The sequence below is a fragment of the Dromaius novaehollandiae genome, chromosome 8, assembly GCF_036370855.1.
Source record: "Dromaius novaehollandiae isolate bDroNov1 chromosome 8, bDroNov1.hap1, whole genome shotgun sequence".
NCBI classification, from domain to species: Eukaryota; Metazoa; Chordata; class Aves; order Casuariiformes; family Dromaiidae; genus Dromaius; species Dromaius novaehollandiae.
Window position 1 is genome coordinate 8,292,950 of NC_088105.1, and position 18,968 is coordinate 8,311,917.

Sequence of the window (18,968 nt, forward strand, 5' to 3'; positions counted from 1 at the left end):
CTGATGATGGGCTTAACCACATTATCAGTTCAGAAAGGGGAGGAAAAGGAGACAAGACATACCATATCCTTCTGGAGCTGAAGACGCCTCTGCGTTCTTTTCTGATTTTCTTTCACGCTACTGTCCAGATTTGCAAATTTGGATGTGCCTTCCTGTGAGGGAATAAAAAGGCAATTAATGGAGGAGATAAGGGTAAGCTGGCAACTACATTTGTGTAAAATAATTGGAAATACACCTAATGAGTCAAGCTAGGTCAGCAAAAAATATTTGCTGTGAAGGTACACGTGTGTATATGTGCACATGCTAATTTTCTGAGGCTTCTGCACTGCCTGTGAATTTGGGCAAAATATCACAAAATGACTATTAACGGAATTTGTCTGCAAAATAGTTCTAGTCCAGCCAAAGCTAAGTAGTATTGCAAATCTCCTGAGATTTTAAATCAGAGAAACTTAAATATACTTCAGGTGTCCAGATGCTTCTCTGAGCTCTATCCTGACACTCTTGACCTTAAGATCTCTGTTTAATTTCCTAACCAGGACTGCTACGAGTAAACATCTCCCTCCCTCTTATGTAACACTTTGTTGCTTTTCTTATGCTGCAAAACAGAGATCCAGCAACTAACCTCTGTGGCTTACTGACTAATCCAAAAACATGCAGGAAATGGAAGTAATAGGTTTTGATCTCCACAGTTCAAGCTTTCCCGTGAACGGATGATCTATTTCACAATAGATCTCTGGCCTTTTTTAACCCTGGATCCATATGGGATGCTGGGAGTTACTGTTATTTTTCCAGTGACCAGACAGATGTGGTATGAATCATTATCAATGTCTTTTTAAGAGGCACAGAACAACAGCCTGCACTTGTAAAGATCCTCTTGTTACAACTTTTACTTCTCTCAGACTCAGTGAAATGAGCAGGTCACTTAACTCGTATTTTTTTCCCTGGCTGTAAAATAGGAGCGAATAAAAAAGGAGTGCTGTAGTCTCAATTTCTTCAAGATAGTGAAAGGTAAACTTGAGATTCTCCAACAGCGGCTGTCAGGCAGAAACAGAAGCTAGAACTGCAGCCCCACAACGCAACCGTTGTTGGGGGAGGAGAGAACACGGTGCTCCCTCTCCTCGCCGGCCAGCCTGTTTCATACAGCGTTTTGTCTACTCTACGCATAAAAGTTTCACAGGATGGACAGGCAAGGCCAAACATAGCTTCCCTAGAGAGACGACTTAGTGAAGGAAAACAGAGACTTTAACAAGGATTCAGCGGACACTAATCCTCCAATCCAAACTGGTCCAAGATGAACACTAAGAGAGAAGATCTAGCTATCCTGTAGAGTTTTTTTCCACTCACTGCTTTCAAAATGTTTTGCAGATCTACTTGCAGCAGCTGGAGAGGGTGATTTGGCGGGAGCCAGAAGGTCTGGGCTCAGATTGGGTTGTTGATTTGTCTTTTTAATATTTAATTAACCAAGCTGTTCTAAACACACACTCATAGTTTTCCTCTATATTTATTATTGTCTCACCTGCTTTAAATTTAAACTATACATGTTGATAAATGGATGATAAGTAGCAAAAGGCTGACAGGCTTGAATGTGCTCACCCATCATTCCTGGGCAAAACATGGTATTTAGATATCAAGGCAATGAGATAAGATAGAAATGCCAGACAGACTGGATAGACACTGCCAAAAAGTAAACTAGTTAGACAATTTATAGCAAATTTTTATGTAAACAGAAAAATTTACCAAGGAAACTTCCTTTAGTTTCTGTATGATATAACCTTTCCCTGCTGTTCTTTCTCAGCTTCTTTCAAGTTCCTGAGCTAGTTGGGGTTCACCCAGGAGAGCATAAAAGTCAAACTATGTCGAACAGAGCCTGCTTTGTTGTCCATCTGGCCACACACACAGCAGGAAGCCTGTTCCATCAAAACTCCCAGCCCTGTTTTCCAGTTCCAGGAAAGGTAAGGGATAGTTAGAACATACTGGTCTAATCCCTCAGCTGAAGCTACATGGCCTTGTTCCAGTGAAGTCAAAGGCGCTGCAGTGGCACAGCCCAGTTGAGAATCTTGTCTGGAATTGCTTTGGACTCATGAGCACAAATCTGAGCCTTTTCCAGATTTACTCAAAGGCCGCGCAAGCTAGCTGTTTATCTCCCTGTACAGAGCAATAGGAAGCCAAAGTGTTATTTAGCAACTCATCTCATTACATTGTGCAGCAGCTGTTCACTCTGGTTACAGCTTCAGTGCAAGCCCAGATACGATACAGCATACATAGCTATTCTTGAGCTAGACCTAGCTGTGTCCAAGCCACGGCAGCGTGACATTCAACGCGAGGGGCTTCAAGACCGAAGAAGGCCCTGAACTACTTTCTTGTGAACAAGCCCCCACAGAAATCTGTGCTGCTGCAGCCTTGCTACTTGCCGTATTCAAGCTCAACAGGCTACCACCACTAGTGTAGATCTTTCTAGGAACAATGAAATCGCCTCTCATCCCAGCAGGAAAGCATGGGGTTTGTTTTGTTTGTTTGTTTGTTTGTTTTTAGAAGCTACAGGTCCATCTTCCCTGAAGCACTGCATACAGTAGACCAAGGAAAGATGAGTTTTGGCAACTGGTTAGAAAAAAAGGCTAACCTCAGCACTGATCGAGCCTTGCACTCAAGCTAACTCACCTTCATCAGCAGCTCTCTACTCGTCAAATAATTGTCATGATCTGAGAAGATATCAGACAGCTCTTCAAACATCAGCATTCTGTCCCTGTACAGGAAAAGATTTGAATCATTTTGGTTATTAGTAAGCACTCTAAATCAGATTAGATTCCTATTCGGCTTTTTTTCTGACGAATGGATAACGGTCAAGCATATAGAAACATAACAACAGGATGCATCTGATGGGATTCTGCGCATCTCCTAGGAACCCTCCTGAGATTCTCTGATGCTCCCGAGACAGCCAGGCCTTATTTTCCAGCATCACAAAGAAATGCTGCCTTCAGTACTCGGACTCTGAGCAGGGTTTTCAGTCACACCGCGGTGCGAGATTCTTCCAGGAAAGGGGACAGATAAGAAAGAACAGAACGACAGCTGTGAGAGGTGTCATAAGGACTTCATTTTTGCTCTGTTCCAAGCCCTCTGCAAGGCTGTAAGCATTTGACTGGACAAGTGCCTTTCTGTTGCCCAACACTGTAAATAGAGATGGCAGTATTTTGAACAGGCATACAGGTGACTGGAAGGGGAAACACAGAATTATACTGCACGGCAGGGTTGCATTTTCAGGTTAGCAGAAACATTTTTCTTTGCTTACCAAAGGCAAAGGAGAGAAATCTATTCCTCCTAAAACAAATGAGCAAAACACCATCTTTCCTATGCAGGGATTTCTGCTGTCTGCTACATGCAGTAAACATGCCTGATGCACAAAAAGCTCTTGCCCTTTATGGAACTGTTTTCAATGCAAATCTGAATTCTGTAGTTTAGGGATGTTCTCTAAGGAAATCTCAGCACTAAGAGAGGACTGGTGAGGGTTTGTAGGATCCTAGACCTCCTTCGACCTCATGTGAGAGAAGACAGCAGTCAACTATTTTGATGCCATGTTTGTGGACCTTCTGAGAGTGGTGTGCACAAGCTGGGTAAGTACCTACTTCTGTATTCTTACAAAATAGAGGGTGGAAAACCTGATAGGATAGAAAGGACAGAAGAATCTCAAGGTCACTTGAGATGATCTTCCCCTCAACATCAAAGAGAAGTTCACAACAGACAGACCCTAATGAGGGTTCTGAGCCTCACTGCAATGAGAGGTTCCTCTGAGAGTCCACTAAGTCCACAAAGCATGCGACGAAGGACACTGTTTTTTTTTTGTTTGGGGCTAGGTGCAGGGGCAGAGAGCAAGGGGAGGGGGGAGGCTTACTTGGGAACAGAAGCCCAGGTCTTCTTTAGCCGATAGATGGAGTTGGACTGCAGTGCTGAAACGATGGCCCTCAAGGAGGAAAAATTCTTCAGGATCCGACATTCCTGTGAAAGGAGCGGTTAGAAATGGAGGAGTATTAAATATCAGCATTACAAGCAGGTTAGTGCTCTTCTGTTTGACTGGTGTCATGCCTGCTGCACATTCTCACTGCTAAACAGGCAGCTGTACAAATATTGAGCATCAAAAAAAAAAAAAAAATCATTCCCTTCTCCCTCTCCAGCCACCAAAACACTTCATGGGCTTTGGCACTTATATCTTGTTTTCCTCACTTTCATGTATTTGTGGTGATGTTGCAGTGTTACAGCTTCCAGTTCTCCTAGTACAAATAAAAGTGGAACTGAGGCCATGAAGCCAGGCTACAGAGCACAAATGTTTCACTTCTAAAAAAGCCCTTTATAGTTACCAATCGCCTTTTCCCCTTTAGGGGAAAAAAGATCAGGCTTTGCCTCTTCGTACGTGGTATTTAAAATGTTAACCCTCAAACATCTAAGTGCCAATTAAAAATAAAGAGACATGCAAAGGAATAACCTGTTGTACAAGTATGTGCACTGTCTAAGAGAGAACTTTTCAAGCTTCTCCGGAGCTGGGAATCAAATCCTAACAGAGAGACTGGTTCATAGACATTTCTCATGCAACTTCTCTGTGACAAAAGCTTCTGTGGAAAAAGTATACTGAAAAACACTATCCTGCAAAGAACAGCTTAGATTCCTGCTAAAGCAGATGAAAGCAAGCAGGGGGGAAAAACATGGCCTGTGACCAATTGCCTCTGCAGGGAACTCCTGTAAATCTGTTGGTGGCTCATGAATCAAAGCACGGGAGCCACAGATTTAAGACAACTCTTGCCTATACAAGCCCTCACAAACAGGTATACGTACATGCAAATTAAGCAGACAAAACACAGCAATCTGACTGTTGCATATAAACGAGAACATATTCAAACTACAGTTCTGACCCTGCAAATCTTTATGGGCCTGATTAGTATACTAAGGTAATTCTGCATAATGCTGATTATGTAAAGGACTCTTACAGTGAAAATAAACACAATTTATTTCCTTTGTAGCATCTCTGCATAGGTCTGAAGAAATGTAAAGTGAGCTTAGTATAAATAAACATCAGCCCTTAATATACTAGTAACTCTGCTCATATCCGTTGCATTAGAATTGATTGAACAACTCGAAGCATTACATTTATTCCCATATATTTATCTCAAATGTCTTTGTGCAACGTAGGAGGCTGCATTTAACAAAATGTGGCTTAGACCGACAAGGCAGCGAGCTCTTAGAGCAGGTTGGCAGTTAGGGTAGATCAAGCCCATCACTTGAGTTCAAGGCAACGGGGCAGGCCACCCAAGACCTGTAAGCTATTCTGGCATGATTTGGGGGCAAGCAAGTCACACAACAGCTGCTCTTAAGAGACTGACACAGCAACATTTGAGAACAAAACCCTTCTTTATGTTCAACATGGAACTCAGGCTGGGGCGAATATGCATTTAGAGACACCAGTCCCTAACATCCCGCTTTCTCAAATACAACAGGAGTTTGGACTGGAAGCTCCAGTCTGGAATCATTTTGACTTAATTGCATGTTGTATAATTACTAACATGTTAGCAGTTAAATATTGAATTTTGTGTTCCCAATGATTTAACTGACTACAGACAAAATTTTAGCAAACTCATTTGTATGTAGGAACAAATTTTTAAATTGCTTTGAACAGCTTTGTTTCATGCTGTGTCCTTCAGAAGGGGGAAACCAGAAAGAACTCTGGGCATATTGCTCAGAAACAACTTTGATTAAGAAGAATTAAGCATAACAGGATATTAATGATTTCATTTTTACTTTTTATTTTTAAGGAAAATATTCTGCGCAAAAAATTGGCTGCTCCTGCTCAGGAACTTTAGATCTAGGTGGAGTTGAAAGGGCTGGCAGCTAGAAAGAGTATTCAGTTTATCCTGTAATCTAAGAGACTGGATCAGAAAGTCATGAACAGATAACAGATGTGGAACTCCATGCTGCTAAGCTACAGAGTTAGTTGTCAGTGAATAACTGCACTTTAATGAGTGGATTATTTTCTAATTCAGGCCTCTAACTATTCAAACACCCATTTGCATGCACAAAGCAAGCAACTTCCTTCAGAAGTGGGCAGCTAAGTACGTACACAACCAGCTGTTCTACATGTGCAATTATTTTGTGGAGTGTGCACATGCATTTTTCATGTGCTTAGCTAGGACTGGAGTATTTAACTATGGGTATGAATTAGGTAAAGGGTGAAGTACTGGATGAACAGAGGTGGAGAACAAAGTTCTCCATCCAGAAAACAAGATTATGAGAGTGGTGACTGTCCCAGCTTCCCCAGACCTTCCTGCTGCCCCCCATGATGGGCAGGTAGCTGCACAGATCTTGTTCTTGCGTTTGATCCAAGGGGGCCCTGTAAAGGCCCATTTAGCTGGTACCCTCTGTGAGCTGGAGGCCCGCACACAGCAAGTAGGAATGACACTTCCTAATCCATTCACATGGGCTATAAAGCAGCCATCAGATGGTAACAAAAGCGAGTCCACGTAAGTGCCAAAATAGAGGTGAAAGACTATTTCCCCATACCAGTTTCCTGAGCCATGCAGTTGCCTAAGTTTAGGTGCCAGTACTAACAATACTGTCTCTGGAAGCATAGAAGTGCATTGTCAAGGCTGGAAGGCCCTCTGTTTGGCTTGAGCTTTTTATGACTGCTTATTTTGTATAGCTTTGAAAGAATCCATGTGATGCTTAAAACAAAGTCAATACACATCCATATTAAAGTGCTTTAATGTTCTTTTAAAAAAGAGATCTAGTTTAGTGCCAACAGCCCAGTGCTCTGAAGAGGAGCTTAAGAAGGTTACGGTAAGATAAAAGAGAAAAATCTAAGAAATTAGCAAACGACAGTTACATAAAGAAGGTAAGCAAAACCATTTCATGCAAAGATGAAGAAACACACAGAATCTGCTTCAGTTTCTTTGTCTTGCAGCAAAGAGCAAAAATGTGTTAAAATGTAAGACAACAACAAAGCAAAAAGGCGAGAGGAAGATAAAACAACAGACAAGGTCCTTGAGCCAGGTACCATATTGTAACCCTTTATTTTGACCTTGTTTTGTTTTGTTTTTTGATAGTATCAGCTGGTTTCTATACGCAATATAAACAGTAAATAATTCAGTAAGTAAACACCCATGAGCTTCAAGGCTTTTTCAGAACAAAAGACTATGAACAACAATTTCATTTTTTCTATGTCAGAAAGGCTACGCTACTTCTTAAAAGAAAAAGAGCTTTGTCTGTAATCACTTACCTAAGACTTAGTATTTACTTTACCTTCATATATATATATATATATATATATATACACACACGCACACACACACAAAAACACAGTTTGCGCTATGTCTTCCACCATATCTGACTTCAAGTCTTAGGTGCTCACAGGTGCAGGAGAGGGAGCGTGACAGTCACTGACTGAACAGTAACACCCAGAGGCAGGCAAGTGCAAGGCTTACTCTGACAGTGCCCACTCTGCCTACACAAATACCAGTTTTACTCTGCTCCTGTTAGCCCTTCCCCTGAAATCAAGACTAACCTTAGGTTGACAGCAGCATACAGTCACTACCTTCACTGTGATGAGCAGTATTTTCTTCTTAGGGAACTGGACTGGTTGAATTTATACCTATCTTACCATAGGTATTATGTTACCAAGTACTGTGCTCTTCCCATCTGCAAGGCACAGCATCTCCCTCATCCATCAATTAGTGCTCCCAACCCTGCGAAGAGGCAAGCAGCACTTCCACAGTGGGGAACTAGGGAGAGGAGAGGCAGTGCCTTACCTGATATCACCAAGAAAGTTAGTGTCAATAAAAATAACTAAGATGGCCAGGGACCAAAGCATACAGCCCCCTCCTTCCCTCCCACCAGCTCTGTCACTCAAAGGCCCCCGCACAAGGAACGTTAAACAGTCGAGAATAAACGCTTTACATGTGCAATATGAATCCACTTCTCAATGATCTTGGCTCTCTGCTGTGTTTTGAGTTCCTTGCTCTTCAGGATAGTGCTGACAACACATTTGGTAACTGCATTGAACTGCGAGATGGTGGCTCTGATGGTAGGTGCCAGGTGCTTGTTCTCTTTCTTATCCCTTCGAGACCAGATGCATCCCAAACAGTGGTGCGGTACAACTCTCTTAAAGAGCTTCTAGAGTGAAACAGAGAAGTCAGTCAGTCAGCAGGACTCTTCTAAATCTCTACTCTCCATAAAAGAAATGCACATTTACAGTCCAGTGGATCTAGTCCAGGATGGTTTTAAAAGATAAATATTTATTTTCCCTTAGATTAAAATACACTTTAGTATATTCTTTGTAGGCTTGATGACAGAAAAGAACTGTCAGCTGAACAGCCCTGGAAAATAAGAGACATCTGTACACCAATTGCTTAACCTAGGGGAAAATTTTTATATAATGGTATTTTCAAAGAGACTGATACATACAAACCAAATCAGAGAAGAACAATTAGAGCACCTACATGTCTTTAAGCCAGGTGATGATACAAGCAAACACAAATATTTCTCAGGTGTTAAATGTTAAATCTGACCTCTGTAAAAAAGGCTATAGAATATACATTCTCATTTTTAAAAGACTTCGGAATACCTGAAGGAAATATCCCAATGAATGAAGTAGGAATGAAGTAGGTTTGGATAACCAAGTAGAGTTGTTGCTCTGCAGCCCAAGAACAGGCCTGTTTTGAAATGCTATATTTAGAGCTTTCAAAAATCTTTTTAAAAGATTTTAGAAGCCCATCACTATTACCCCTAGCATTTCAAGTAGTACATATGCTCTACATACTGCATCCATGTATGTCAACTGCTCTGCCACAAGGTCTTCTTGGAAAAAAGAGAATTCTTCTGGACTACTAATCTCCATTTCCTCTTCATCATCTAGGTTACATGGGGAAGTGCTATGGAAGCCATCTGTCCAGGATGGAAAATATGACTCAGTAAATTCATAAAACAAACAGTGATTCAAAGGAACTCTTTTTTTAAATCATACTATATGTATTATAGCAGAGCCCCCAAAGGATCCTGCCTGATGTAATGGCCCCGCTGTGCTCCAGATTTTAGTGGGAAAAAAAACTATGAGCAGAAAAATAAATTGGAAAAACAAAAGGTGGAAGAAAAAAATAGTTAGAACTGATCTATTCAAGGTGTTTCAGCTGAAGAGTGGCTCAACCTATCCACTGACCATTCTTCTGAAAGAACACTCTCCCCCAAGAAAAAAAATTTCTTATTACTATTACAATTTTGGTAATCTACTTTTCAGTATTTATGTATTTTATAATCTGAAAAATATCAAACTGCAAAGGGACTAGACTGCAGTTATACCCCCAAAATATTGCATTAGGAATACCCTTATATTCAGATTTTCTCTCTCCTGTGTGGAAAGAAAAGGAGATACTAAATTCTCTTGGCATCATTCTCACCTTCGCAGGGCTACATGGACTATATTGAAAGGGGGCATTCCAATCCTGGTCACCTTCCTCCTCTGGGAAGTCTTCCCAGAAAAGGGAATATAGTGAGTGTCTACAATATTCAGCTGAATGCTTCCTCCAAGTTTGCACCGAGCAGCAGTGGGGAGGTGAGAGAGGAGAACTCTCCTCACCGAGGGACCAGATCCAGCACAGAAGAGAAAGGATGTCACAGATGCTCCGTGCCACCTTTGGGGTCCCAAAGGTTTGGAACAAAGCCACAGTAAAAGACAAAGAAATATGTCCTTATTTTCCATGGTAAAGGAGGAAGTCAAACAGAAAATCCCTGAAAGTAAATTCTCTCCTTAATCCCTTTCACTGTAGGAAGACCAAAAGAATGAAAAAAGAAATAGATTTTTTTCCCCACTTATTGAAGACTAACAGCAAAAGTACTGGGTTCACTACTAGTGAGATTTCATTAATAAAAACAAGCAGTGCATTTCAGAGTACATTGTGAAATACTTCCTATCAAATTAAAGCAGAACAAACATTAAAGTTACAAGAGCACATAATGTGATACTTCATCGTTGCTTTTCGAAATACTTGTTTTTCCTTCCTTCAGTAATTTGCAAAATCTAGTTATCAATGTAAACGGCTACAGTTTTGATGTAACAAGTTATAGCTATTGGCTGTATCTTCATTTCCATCTGTACATTCCAATTGCACAATTTATTGACAGAGCTAAATGAGATAAATGGAGACCTCCACTCCAGCCTTATTTTTCTGTGGCTCATTTATAATAAGTGTAATTAAATGGACTGTTATTGAACTGTTACAAGAGTCAAACTTTTCTCTCTCTCTCTTTCTGGCTATGTAACTCTTCATTTTCCTTTCAGCTCATTAAATTCAACTCAAACTCCTCATCACTGAGTTGCAATCCTACTCAAAAACTCACAGTTCCCTTTAAATCAGCTCCTTAAGTGTTATGCAAGCTTTTCCTTTTCCATGGCCCTTTTTCTCTCTTCTCTCTTATCTTCGTAATGTGTAACCAGTTTGCCCTCTACTCCCAAAAAAGCTGGAATCCTCTTATACTAAGAGCACCTCCTCATCTTCAAATAACTCTGCTCCACGGAGCCCTCTAAAAGCCCCACTGCCCTCCTGACTGCACTGATAGCACCACGTGGCCCTTTGAATTGCAGCCTCTCGCTTGCCTTGGCCCGTGTTCTCCACGCCGCAGCCTCTTTGAGGCAGGGAGCACGTCTTATCTACGTACCCGATACTGCAATCTAATCTGCTGGCCTGCACAATGGCAGCATTGTATGGAGGTCTCGCTACACAAATCAGACTGGGGGATTAGGACCTAAATCTGCAAATTTACAGCACACTATAAAGGCTTTAGAAGAACAAATATCAGCAAGTCTTCAAATCTAATTGTAGACAACACGTTAGGAGTTTTGAATAAAATCTCTGAAACAGCAGAGATGAAGATAAAAAAAGAAATAAGTGACTACCCTAAAACTCTTCTCTGTAGACCCTTCATATTAATTGTGTTCTCCTCCTCGTATTTTATTTTAATTAACAACCTCTACTCCACCACAATTTGGAAAATGTTACAATTCAAATGACCTGCCTGTAACTCAGAAAAGAACCTTTTCAAATGTTACTTCAGGAAACAAATGCAGAAGCAGAGCTACTGGGAACTTCTGCTCACTTTGAACAACAGTTGGATCTAAATATAGCCCTTCTGAACTTTCTTTGTTTGACCTGTGAGAACCAAACCCAGGGAAGAATATCAATAGGCACAGATCAGCAACCTGTTCACTCACCTGTGTTCAATAAGGAAAACATTTGGGCTTTGTGCAGGACTCCTTTTTATGCATGTGTCAATGACCGAGTTTATTTGGCACTGCATCACATTATGCATTGACATGGTATTTCTGGAACATCCGGCAGGTATGATTTTATGGGATGAAATGTTTCTTTTCTGTCATTTCCTTTGCCCTTTATTTAATGAATTGTTCCCGCTTGCCCCTCTGCCAAAGCTGGAAGTTGATTCTAGTTCTCATTCACACACTGCGTGAGCTCCAACAGCTTTTCAGCTTATGCCACAGGAAACTTTCTAACCAGGGTAAGGGCTATGTGTCAGGCTTGACGCTGCACACAGCATATTTGTGTTACTACAGTTCACTATTGTTTCAGTGGATTGTGACCCCCAATAACGTAAGTTTTTCCTCTGTCCTTGGATACTAGCAGCCAGCCCCTCAAATAGGAAAAAACAGCCACAGACACTTCCTTTGACAAGATGGTAACTAGGAAGAAAAGCTGCACGACAACAAGGCTTGGGACTCAAGCTACATTTTGACACAGCCCAGTAAGATGAGCTTTGTATTTGGGGTTTTTTTGGTTTTTCATTTTTGAAATGAGAAAACCAACTGAAGAGCAGCTGAGTTGTAATTCACTGACACGGGGAATCTGTGACAACTAACCATGTAGCTGCTCCAGCAGTCTCAAGGCTTTGGCTGAACACCAGCAGTGCTAGGGCTCCCAGTTCTCCCTCGAATGAGCAGGCAAAGGAGCCTACGCTCCACGACTATCCCACCCCCCGCCCCACAACCTGCAGCCTCATTCACAAGTCTCTGGTGAACCTGACTGTATTAGAGGTATCACGATACTGCGAGTCAGCAGGACAGCTGATGAGAAACTCCAGACAGTCCCCTGGGGCACCACACAGGCTGGGGGAACAGAAAGGAAGAAGGAAGCTGCAAGCGAGCTTACTGTCATTTTCCACTTCTTGCTTCTGGAACTGCTCCAGGAGGTTCCGCGCCCTCCTCTCCGGGTCAGAGCCGGGCATGCTCCTCTTCAGGTAATCCAGCAATTTCAGCAAACACGGGTAGTTGGGTGGCTCTCTGAAATCCTCAGAGCACTGGTCAAGCCAGGCTCTTAAGATCGATGCTATCGCACTGAAATCGAATACACAGACAACACACTGGTTGTATACAATATATACCTGTACAACAGTATGTATGTGTACCTAATACAGTAACAAAACAACACTCAGACATTTATACCCCATGAAGAAGTGTGAAGACATTTTGAGCAAAGAATTTTGCTTTTTCTTTTTATGCATGAGATCTTACTGAAATCTCACTCAGATTTTGCCAGGGACTTCAGTGAAGCTTCTCCTGATCTGCACTACTACAAGTGGATCCTATTATAGTCCTATATCATCCTATATTATATCCTATATCCTCAAAATGCAAAGTAATGAAGAATCTAATCCATTTTTTAAGCTATACTGAGACCATAAATTCAGGATATCAAATAATGACTGATAAAACAATTCATGTAATAATAATAGAAATAATCCTCTCCCAAGCATATAAAGCCACCATCTCAAATGAAACCAGATCATTTTACACTACCGGCTTTCCTTCTGTCTTGCTTCCCTGTATTGCACCATTTGCCAAGTTAGCAAAACCAGACTTGCAAATTACCTCAGAGTTAAGTTTTGTTTAAGTGGATGAAGATTTTTGCTTAGCTGTACCATGACCATGTTTGAATAACTACCAGATGTTATGCACACCATCAGAAGCATAACATAATTCCTTAATAACTCTAGGCTTGATTCACTCCCGTGCCTGCAGGAAAGGCTGTGCCCCAGAGAAGCTGCAGTGCTTGCACAGCCACCGCTCCCCGGGACGTTGCAGAATACAGGGGAGGAAACAAGGCTCTCGCGGCTCCTTCAGGGTTCCTCTGGCAGCAGCTGCTCAGTGGAAGCGCTAAATCAAACATTTCCTTTGGTGCCCTTCCTCTCATCAATCACCACTGCCCAGTTTCATGATTTATCTTACGATAAAATGCATAATGTAAAAATGTATGAGCAGAATTTGGATTTCAAGGGCTACTTTGTAGCCTTAGCCTGAAGGCAAGGAGAGGCAGTCAAATAACACCATCCAAGGAGGTCTCTCAATCATGCTGCTGGTGCAGGAAAAGGATGCTTAAGAGTTACAGGGGCTGTGGTTCTCATTCAGGAAGGTTATCCTGGACCTTCTTACACACGCGGGGATTATGAAGCTAAAACGAGACACCAGCTACAGAGAACCGTCCCCAGCCAATGCTTCCGCTGAGAGAGAGATGGGGATAAACCAGAGCCGCTGAATCAACAGGGCTTCCACTCTGCCTGAAATGGAAGAAAACTTTCAGTGATCCATTCATCTACTTTTCCTGGCTTATGTAGGTTTTCATCCACACCCACCTACCACTGCAGTATTTAAAAACTACACAAATGTACGCAGAGGTGAATTTCTTTCAATCCCACCTTTGCAAGGATTTTTTTTTCCAACTGATGCTTATCCTATGGTTTTCCAGGAATCACTTACAATGTTGTTGATAATTTTCAAACAAGCTTGAAAACCTGGGAGAAGTCTGAAAAAAATAACTGAGTTCTTCTAAGTTTTAAGAAAACTTAATTTGTCTGGATAGAGAAAAACGACCAACTTATTCTTATGCCGAGGGAAAGACTGGGAGATCTCAGAGTGTTAACAGCAATCTGCCGGTACATCAGCATGTGTATTTTAGTGCGGCAGTCAGCACTGGCCGTAGCACATTTCACAGGCTGGGGTGTCACAGATGGCACACCAAATACTTCTTCAAGAGAATATTGTTTACATGAGCTGACAGGGGTTTGGAGAAAGTGACCTTTGTGTACAGCCACATAACACGATGTACAGGCCAGGGCCACTGTCTCCTGATCACCTACCAGGGTGCTGAGAACAGGACGTAACTCGAGAGGGGAAAAGCCCCCTGTTCCAGGAGAAAACAAAACACCAAAACTGCCTGAGAAGTGGAAGTCTTGAAGGTTTCCTCTGGGACATTAAAGCCATCCCTATATTGCAAGGCCATTCCAGCCAGTAGTCATAAAGACTGTGGCAAGGCAGGGAGGTGAGCTGGAGTTACTGTTTTGAAGGAAAGGAGGGGAGGTGTTCAGGAGAGAAAACACAGTTCCCTAGGGAGCAGATCTCACGAGCTCCACCGTTGTCACAACAGCCAAGGTGATCCAAGGGACGAGAGTCCTGGTTTGCAGCAGGCCATATGTGATTGCGCAAATCCTTAGGGTTGTGCTTGCACCGTGTGCTTAGATCCAGAACTTAGTCCCTCAGTGATGATACTTTTCACATCTCCAGAAAACCTCCCACCGGTGGCACCTACTGAACTTTCTGATAATTCCCCTTCACAATACCCTCACGCGCTAAGAGCGTACCGTGATCCCAGTCACATTACATGAAGGGGAGAAGGGCTACGTTTTCAATAAAAGCCTCTAATCACAGGTGTCCAGTTTGCGACACTGGTGGGTCAGTTCAACGAGCATGAGTGCTCTGTGCTCAGGACACTCAGGCACTGGGCTTTTAAAGCACGAATGCTCAAAAACATAGTACACGTAAGGAGAGGCTCTGTGTCTGCCATATCAATGCCTGCAAAATGGAAAGGGATAGGACAAGCCTGCCACAGAGGACATCTCTCATCCTCAATGTAGGAGGCTATGAGAAGAGTTGAGATAGGAATGCAGCCTTCCCTTTCAGACCACTGTACAACAAGGAACCCAAAAAACAACCCAGTAAGCTGGCAGAGCAAAGCTGCAAACAGCTACTGGCAGATTTGTTCTACACGTGGGAAACTACAGCAAGAGTTAGCTAACTCAGCTGCTCAGGAGCACTCAAAATAAACCAACAGTTAAGAAAAGGTAAAGACAGCTTCTCTCACTTTTCCAGTCACACCTTTACCGTACTCTATTTTTCCTCAAATAACCCATCTAACTTTTGTGATATTTCACAAGTTGCATCCGTTTTAGTCTATTGTTTCTTCTGTTTCCTTCTCTGACATTGTGGCAACGTCAAACCTCCAACTAGCAAGCCGACTTGGAAAGCTGACAGTAACGCTATTTGCTTAGGCTTGCTGACAGGAGAAACTCCGAATCACAGTTCTAGAGCTACAGAAAGTATTTGCAACCAAAAATGAAGACATGCAAGCACTTTCTGGGTTTCAGGTTTCGTTACGAACACGAGATGCAGATCTTGCAGCTCTGGGGGCTTCTTCATGCGTGAAAACTGTTTTGGACCAAAATTTCATAATCCTACTCAGATGAGTTTCCACTGAACGTGCAATAAGTCCAGTTTTAAGCCAACAGCAGCAAAACATTCTGTCTGGAGCTCCAAGGCTGCTCTTCTCGCTCAGTGCGGGTGTCACACCTCAGCCACCGCTCCACCACCCGGCGGAGCCAACGGTGCCCAGCCTAGCTCCACATCCCAGCGCGTGAGGAAGGCCTCCAAGGCACACTTTTAATGCTCCCCCGCGCGCACCCAGAACGCAGCACCACGGCAACACTTACATTCACAGGCCCCGCTGTCCTACGACCACAGCCTTTTCCCTTCTTTTCCGCCCTGGACAGGGGAACACGATACTTAGCCCCATCCCCATATCACCTCTTTTCCCCAGGCCTCTGCCCACTGCCGTGAACTCGCCGCCCTCCCCACTGGCTCCACTGCCTGCTTTCTCCGCAGCCCACCTGAGGTCACCTCCTGGGACTCGCTCCAAGCAGAGGGTAGGTCAGAAGATACTTCTTGTTACTAACACAGGTGTTCTGGCTTCTGCGTCTGCACCGTGTTCCTAACAGTGTTTCCATATTAAAGGTACCAAGAGGCTGAATCCAGTTTCACAATAACAGTTCAGTCAAATTTCAGGCAAAAAAAGGAGGCTAGGTATTCTTCTCTTACGAGCGCTTACCACTTCAGCAATGATTTGGAGAAAGGAGCTGCTCCACAGGATGCTTTTTTGTACTGATATTACTCATACACTCCTTATACTAAGCTCGGTTTCCAGAGGCTTGGTTGATGGCCGCTTTCATAAACCGAAGAATAAACACAGTTTAACACAGACCCAGTCTCCCAGAGCGGGGTGAAGAGTTCACAGCAGTTACAGACACTGATTTTGCCAGCAAAATAATTTCAGTCGAGAGCGGATAAAGGAAAGGAAAAAGGTACACTGGGGCCTGCTGACCTCCTATCGCCTGCTTAATTGGTATGTCAGGAAGGGAAGCTTTCTGAAAACGGCCCGGAGAAGAGCCCGTATCTTGCAGCAGCTTTACGTTTGATGCCCTTGAGAAGCAACTGCCTGTACTCGATAGGCCCAGAGCCCAATAGGAGCGGGAGCCTTCCAAGAGCTCAGACAGGAAAGAAACATCCCAGGCCACATTTTTCATGGGATGATTACGAGCTATAAAATTTTCTTTTCCTATGTTTGCAGGCTGTAAGAAAACACTTCTTCATGTCCCTGTCCTGACAGCTGCAAATTCTGGGCTCTGTTCAAGTTCATGCTTTCAAGTTTTGCAGCCATTAGAAAGTCTTCTGATTTTTCTTAGCAAAATTTGCTCACAATCCATCTCTGGATGTGTCAGACTTTAAAATCTTCTACCTACTGATTAGCGGAAGCAGCATATCTGTCACTTGACAAATTGGGTAAATGGAAACGACTCATCCCTTGCCCACAAGCTGCCAGGGAATGTGGGGAGACCGCAGCAGCTCCGAGTCTCACGTGTCTACCGAGCCGACCTGGTAGGGCACGGGGGAACGGAAAACTTCAGATCCCACAGCTCCGAGTGATTCAACAGGCTACATGGAAATTCTGCGTAGTCCTTCTTGACTGGGAAGACAGCTGTAACACTGCTCCTGAAGAGACCGCTTCTTGCCAAAAAGGCAAAAGCAGTGTTTTCTTTCCTGCCGCAACTACTTCTAAAGAACGAGTACAAGGGAATCTCAATGACTAAGGAGAATAACCTCAGGAGAGGTTATGTTTGCAAGAGAATAAATGATCAATTTCTTACAAAATTAGTCAGATAGGGACACAAACACAACTTTCTGAGCTTCTCCAAACCCATGATTAAGGTCATCAGCGGAATCATGTTTATAGAGGGCTACTTCCTCTCCTTCACTTTCCATGCAATGGCTTTCAATCTTGCTCACAAAAATTAAGCCAGGTGTACTTTCTCAGTTTTGCTCGTTACATAACATGGGAAGCTTTGCTGTTTGTGTTCTTCAAACCTAACTCTTAGCTTTATGCCAGGGGTAAAATGAATGTAAACTGCAAGCAAAGGTTGATGTAATGGTAGCTCCTGACACCCAGCCCATTCCTAAGTAACGCACTGGTGCTTTGTAGCATGTGCTCTGCTCCTCTCTTGACTTGGGAAAGCTTGTTGGAATAGGGTAAGGGGTTGTCTTTCTCCGGGACATGTGAAGTCACTAGGGGAGTAGCTCCACCAGTTATCACTGTATTAATTGAGAAGGCAATCATTATTTTTCTTTGCTCTTCCAATTATTCTTTTTGCTTGATTCTAGTTGTTTTCTTAACTCTCCCACTCTTCCGTTGCTTACTCTGCCCTGAATTCGACTCTGCTTCTAATGTAACCATGCTGGTTTCTGCTGTTGTTTTAGCTTAATTGGCTTTACTGAAATGAATGCTGATTGCTGCTTTCCCAAATGAATCTTAAACGCTTCCCACCATGGATTTCCCAGGCACCAGAGAATTCCAGCCAGTTTGCTTTCATTTGTCTCACATTCCTTTGGTGTCTGTTCTCCCGAAGCACAACATCCTGGGCCTATTATTATTTATGCAGTTTTGTAGCTACATACATTGCTTTCCAACAGGAATATTAACCTCAACAGGAAGCAAAAGGCAAGTTCTCCATCAGGAAGGTCTAAATGCACGCAAATGTCTGGGACAACATTTGTCACCATAACAAACTGCAAATCCTGTAGTATTACATTGAAGGCTTCAATGTATTTTTTTTTTTTATTTTAATGCAGAAGAGGAGTAGTAAGCAGGCAAAACGTGTCATGTGGTAGCTAAGTAGTTCCTTAATTGTCTTGATTTGACCAGTTTTACCCAATTGCTGCGGAATGAAGCAAGGAGACGGCAGTTCAGCTTTGAGTTGCTTTGTCTGCAGCTTCCAATCACGCGCCGCATTCCACGTTTCAGCAACAAATAAATTCCACATTTTGATAATAAAGCAGATGCAGCTAGGGCCTGACATTCAAGACAACAAACAACCCAAGCCGCCTGCCTCATTTCCATGACCTGTCATTCAGCTGAATCCACTCCAAATCTGCAAGCCAAAGCCAGTAGCAGAAGAAAACCACAGCCTTATAGTGCTCTGAGAGGAGGCTCGAAAGGACTTAACTGTTGCTCTAGCTCATTTGGGATTTAAAGCTCAGGACTCTGCCAGGTTGGTGCCTGGGACTGTGGAAGAGGAAGGCTTGAGGGCATAAAGCTCTTTTACTCTTTGCTCTGCATAAACTATTTCTGTTTACCAGTCAGCCGGCTGGACTCCAGTAAGAATCCTCTTTTTTACAGCATTGGGGATGGGAGTGTACAAGGTAGCAAGGGGGAAAAAAAGTTGAAATAAAGATAATTAAAATCCCCATTTAAAAACCTCACACTACAAGCAGCATACCATTTTCCAGCTCTACCATTTTCTCTTTAGTATCCTTGAGAAATGCAACCTTA

The 18,968-nt window shown here is 42.8% G+C and overlaps 1 protein-coding gene across 5 annotated transcripts in view; it reads right to left on the reverse strand.

Moving 5' to 3' along the window:
* The window catches only part of RGL1 (ral guanine nucleotide dissociation stimulator like 1), a 90,334-nt gene that overhangs the window by 15,059 nt on the left and 56,307 nt on the right, over positions 1–18,968 (reverse strand). For all 5 annotated transcript variants that reach the window (XM_026101014.2, XM_064515575.1, XM_064515576.1 and 2 more), the window contains 6 exons: positions 12,189–12,373; positions 8,795–8,919; positions 7,933–8,148; positions 3,887–3,990; positions 2,659–2,743; positions 63–152 (listed from right to left, as the gene is read on the reverse strand). In XM_026101014.2, the coding sequence (XP_025956799.1) occupies positions 63–152; positions 2,659–2,743; positions 3,887–3,990; positions 7,933–8,148; positions 8,795–8,919; positions 12,189–12,373 (805 nt within the window). The remainder of the gene's footprint in view (positions 1–62; positions 153–2,658; positions 2,744–3,886; positions 3,991–7,932; positions 8,149–8,794; positions 8,920–12,188; positions 12,374–18,968) is intronic.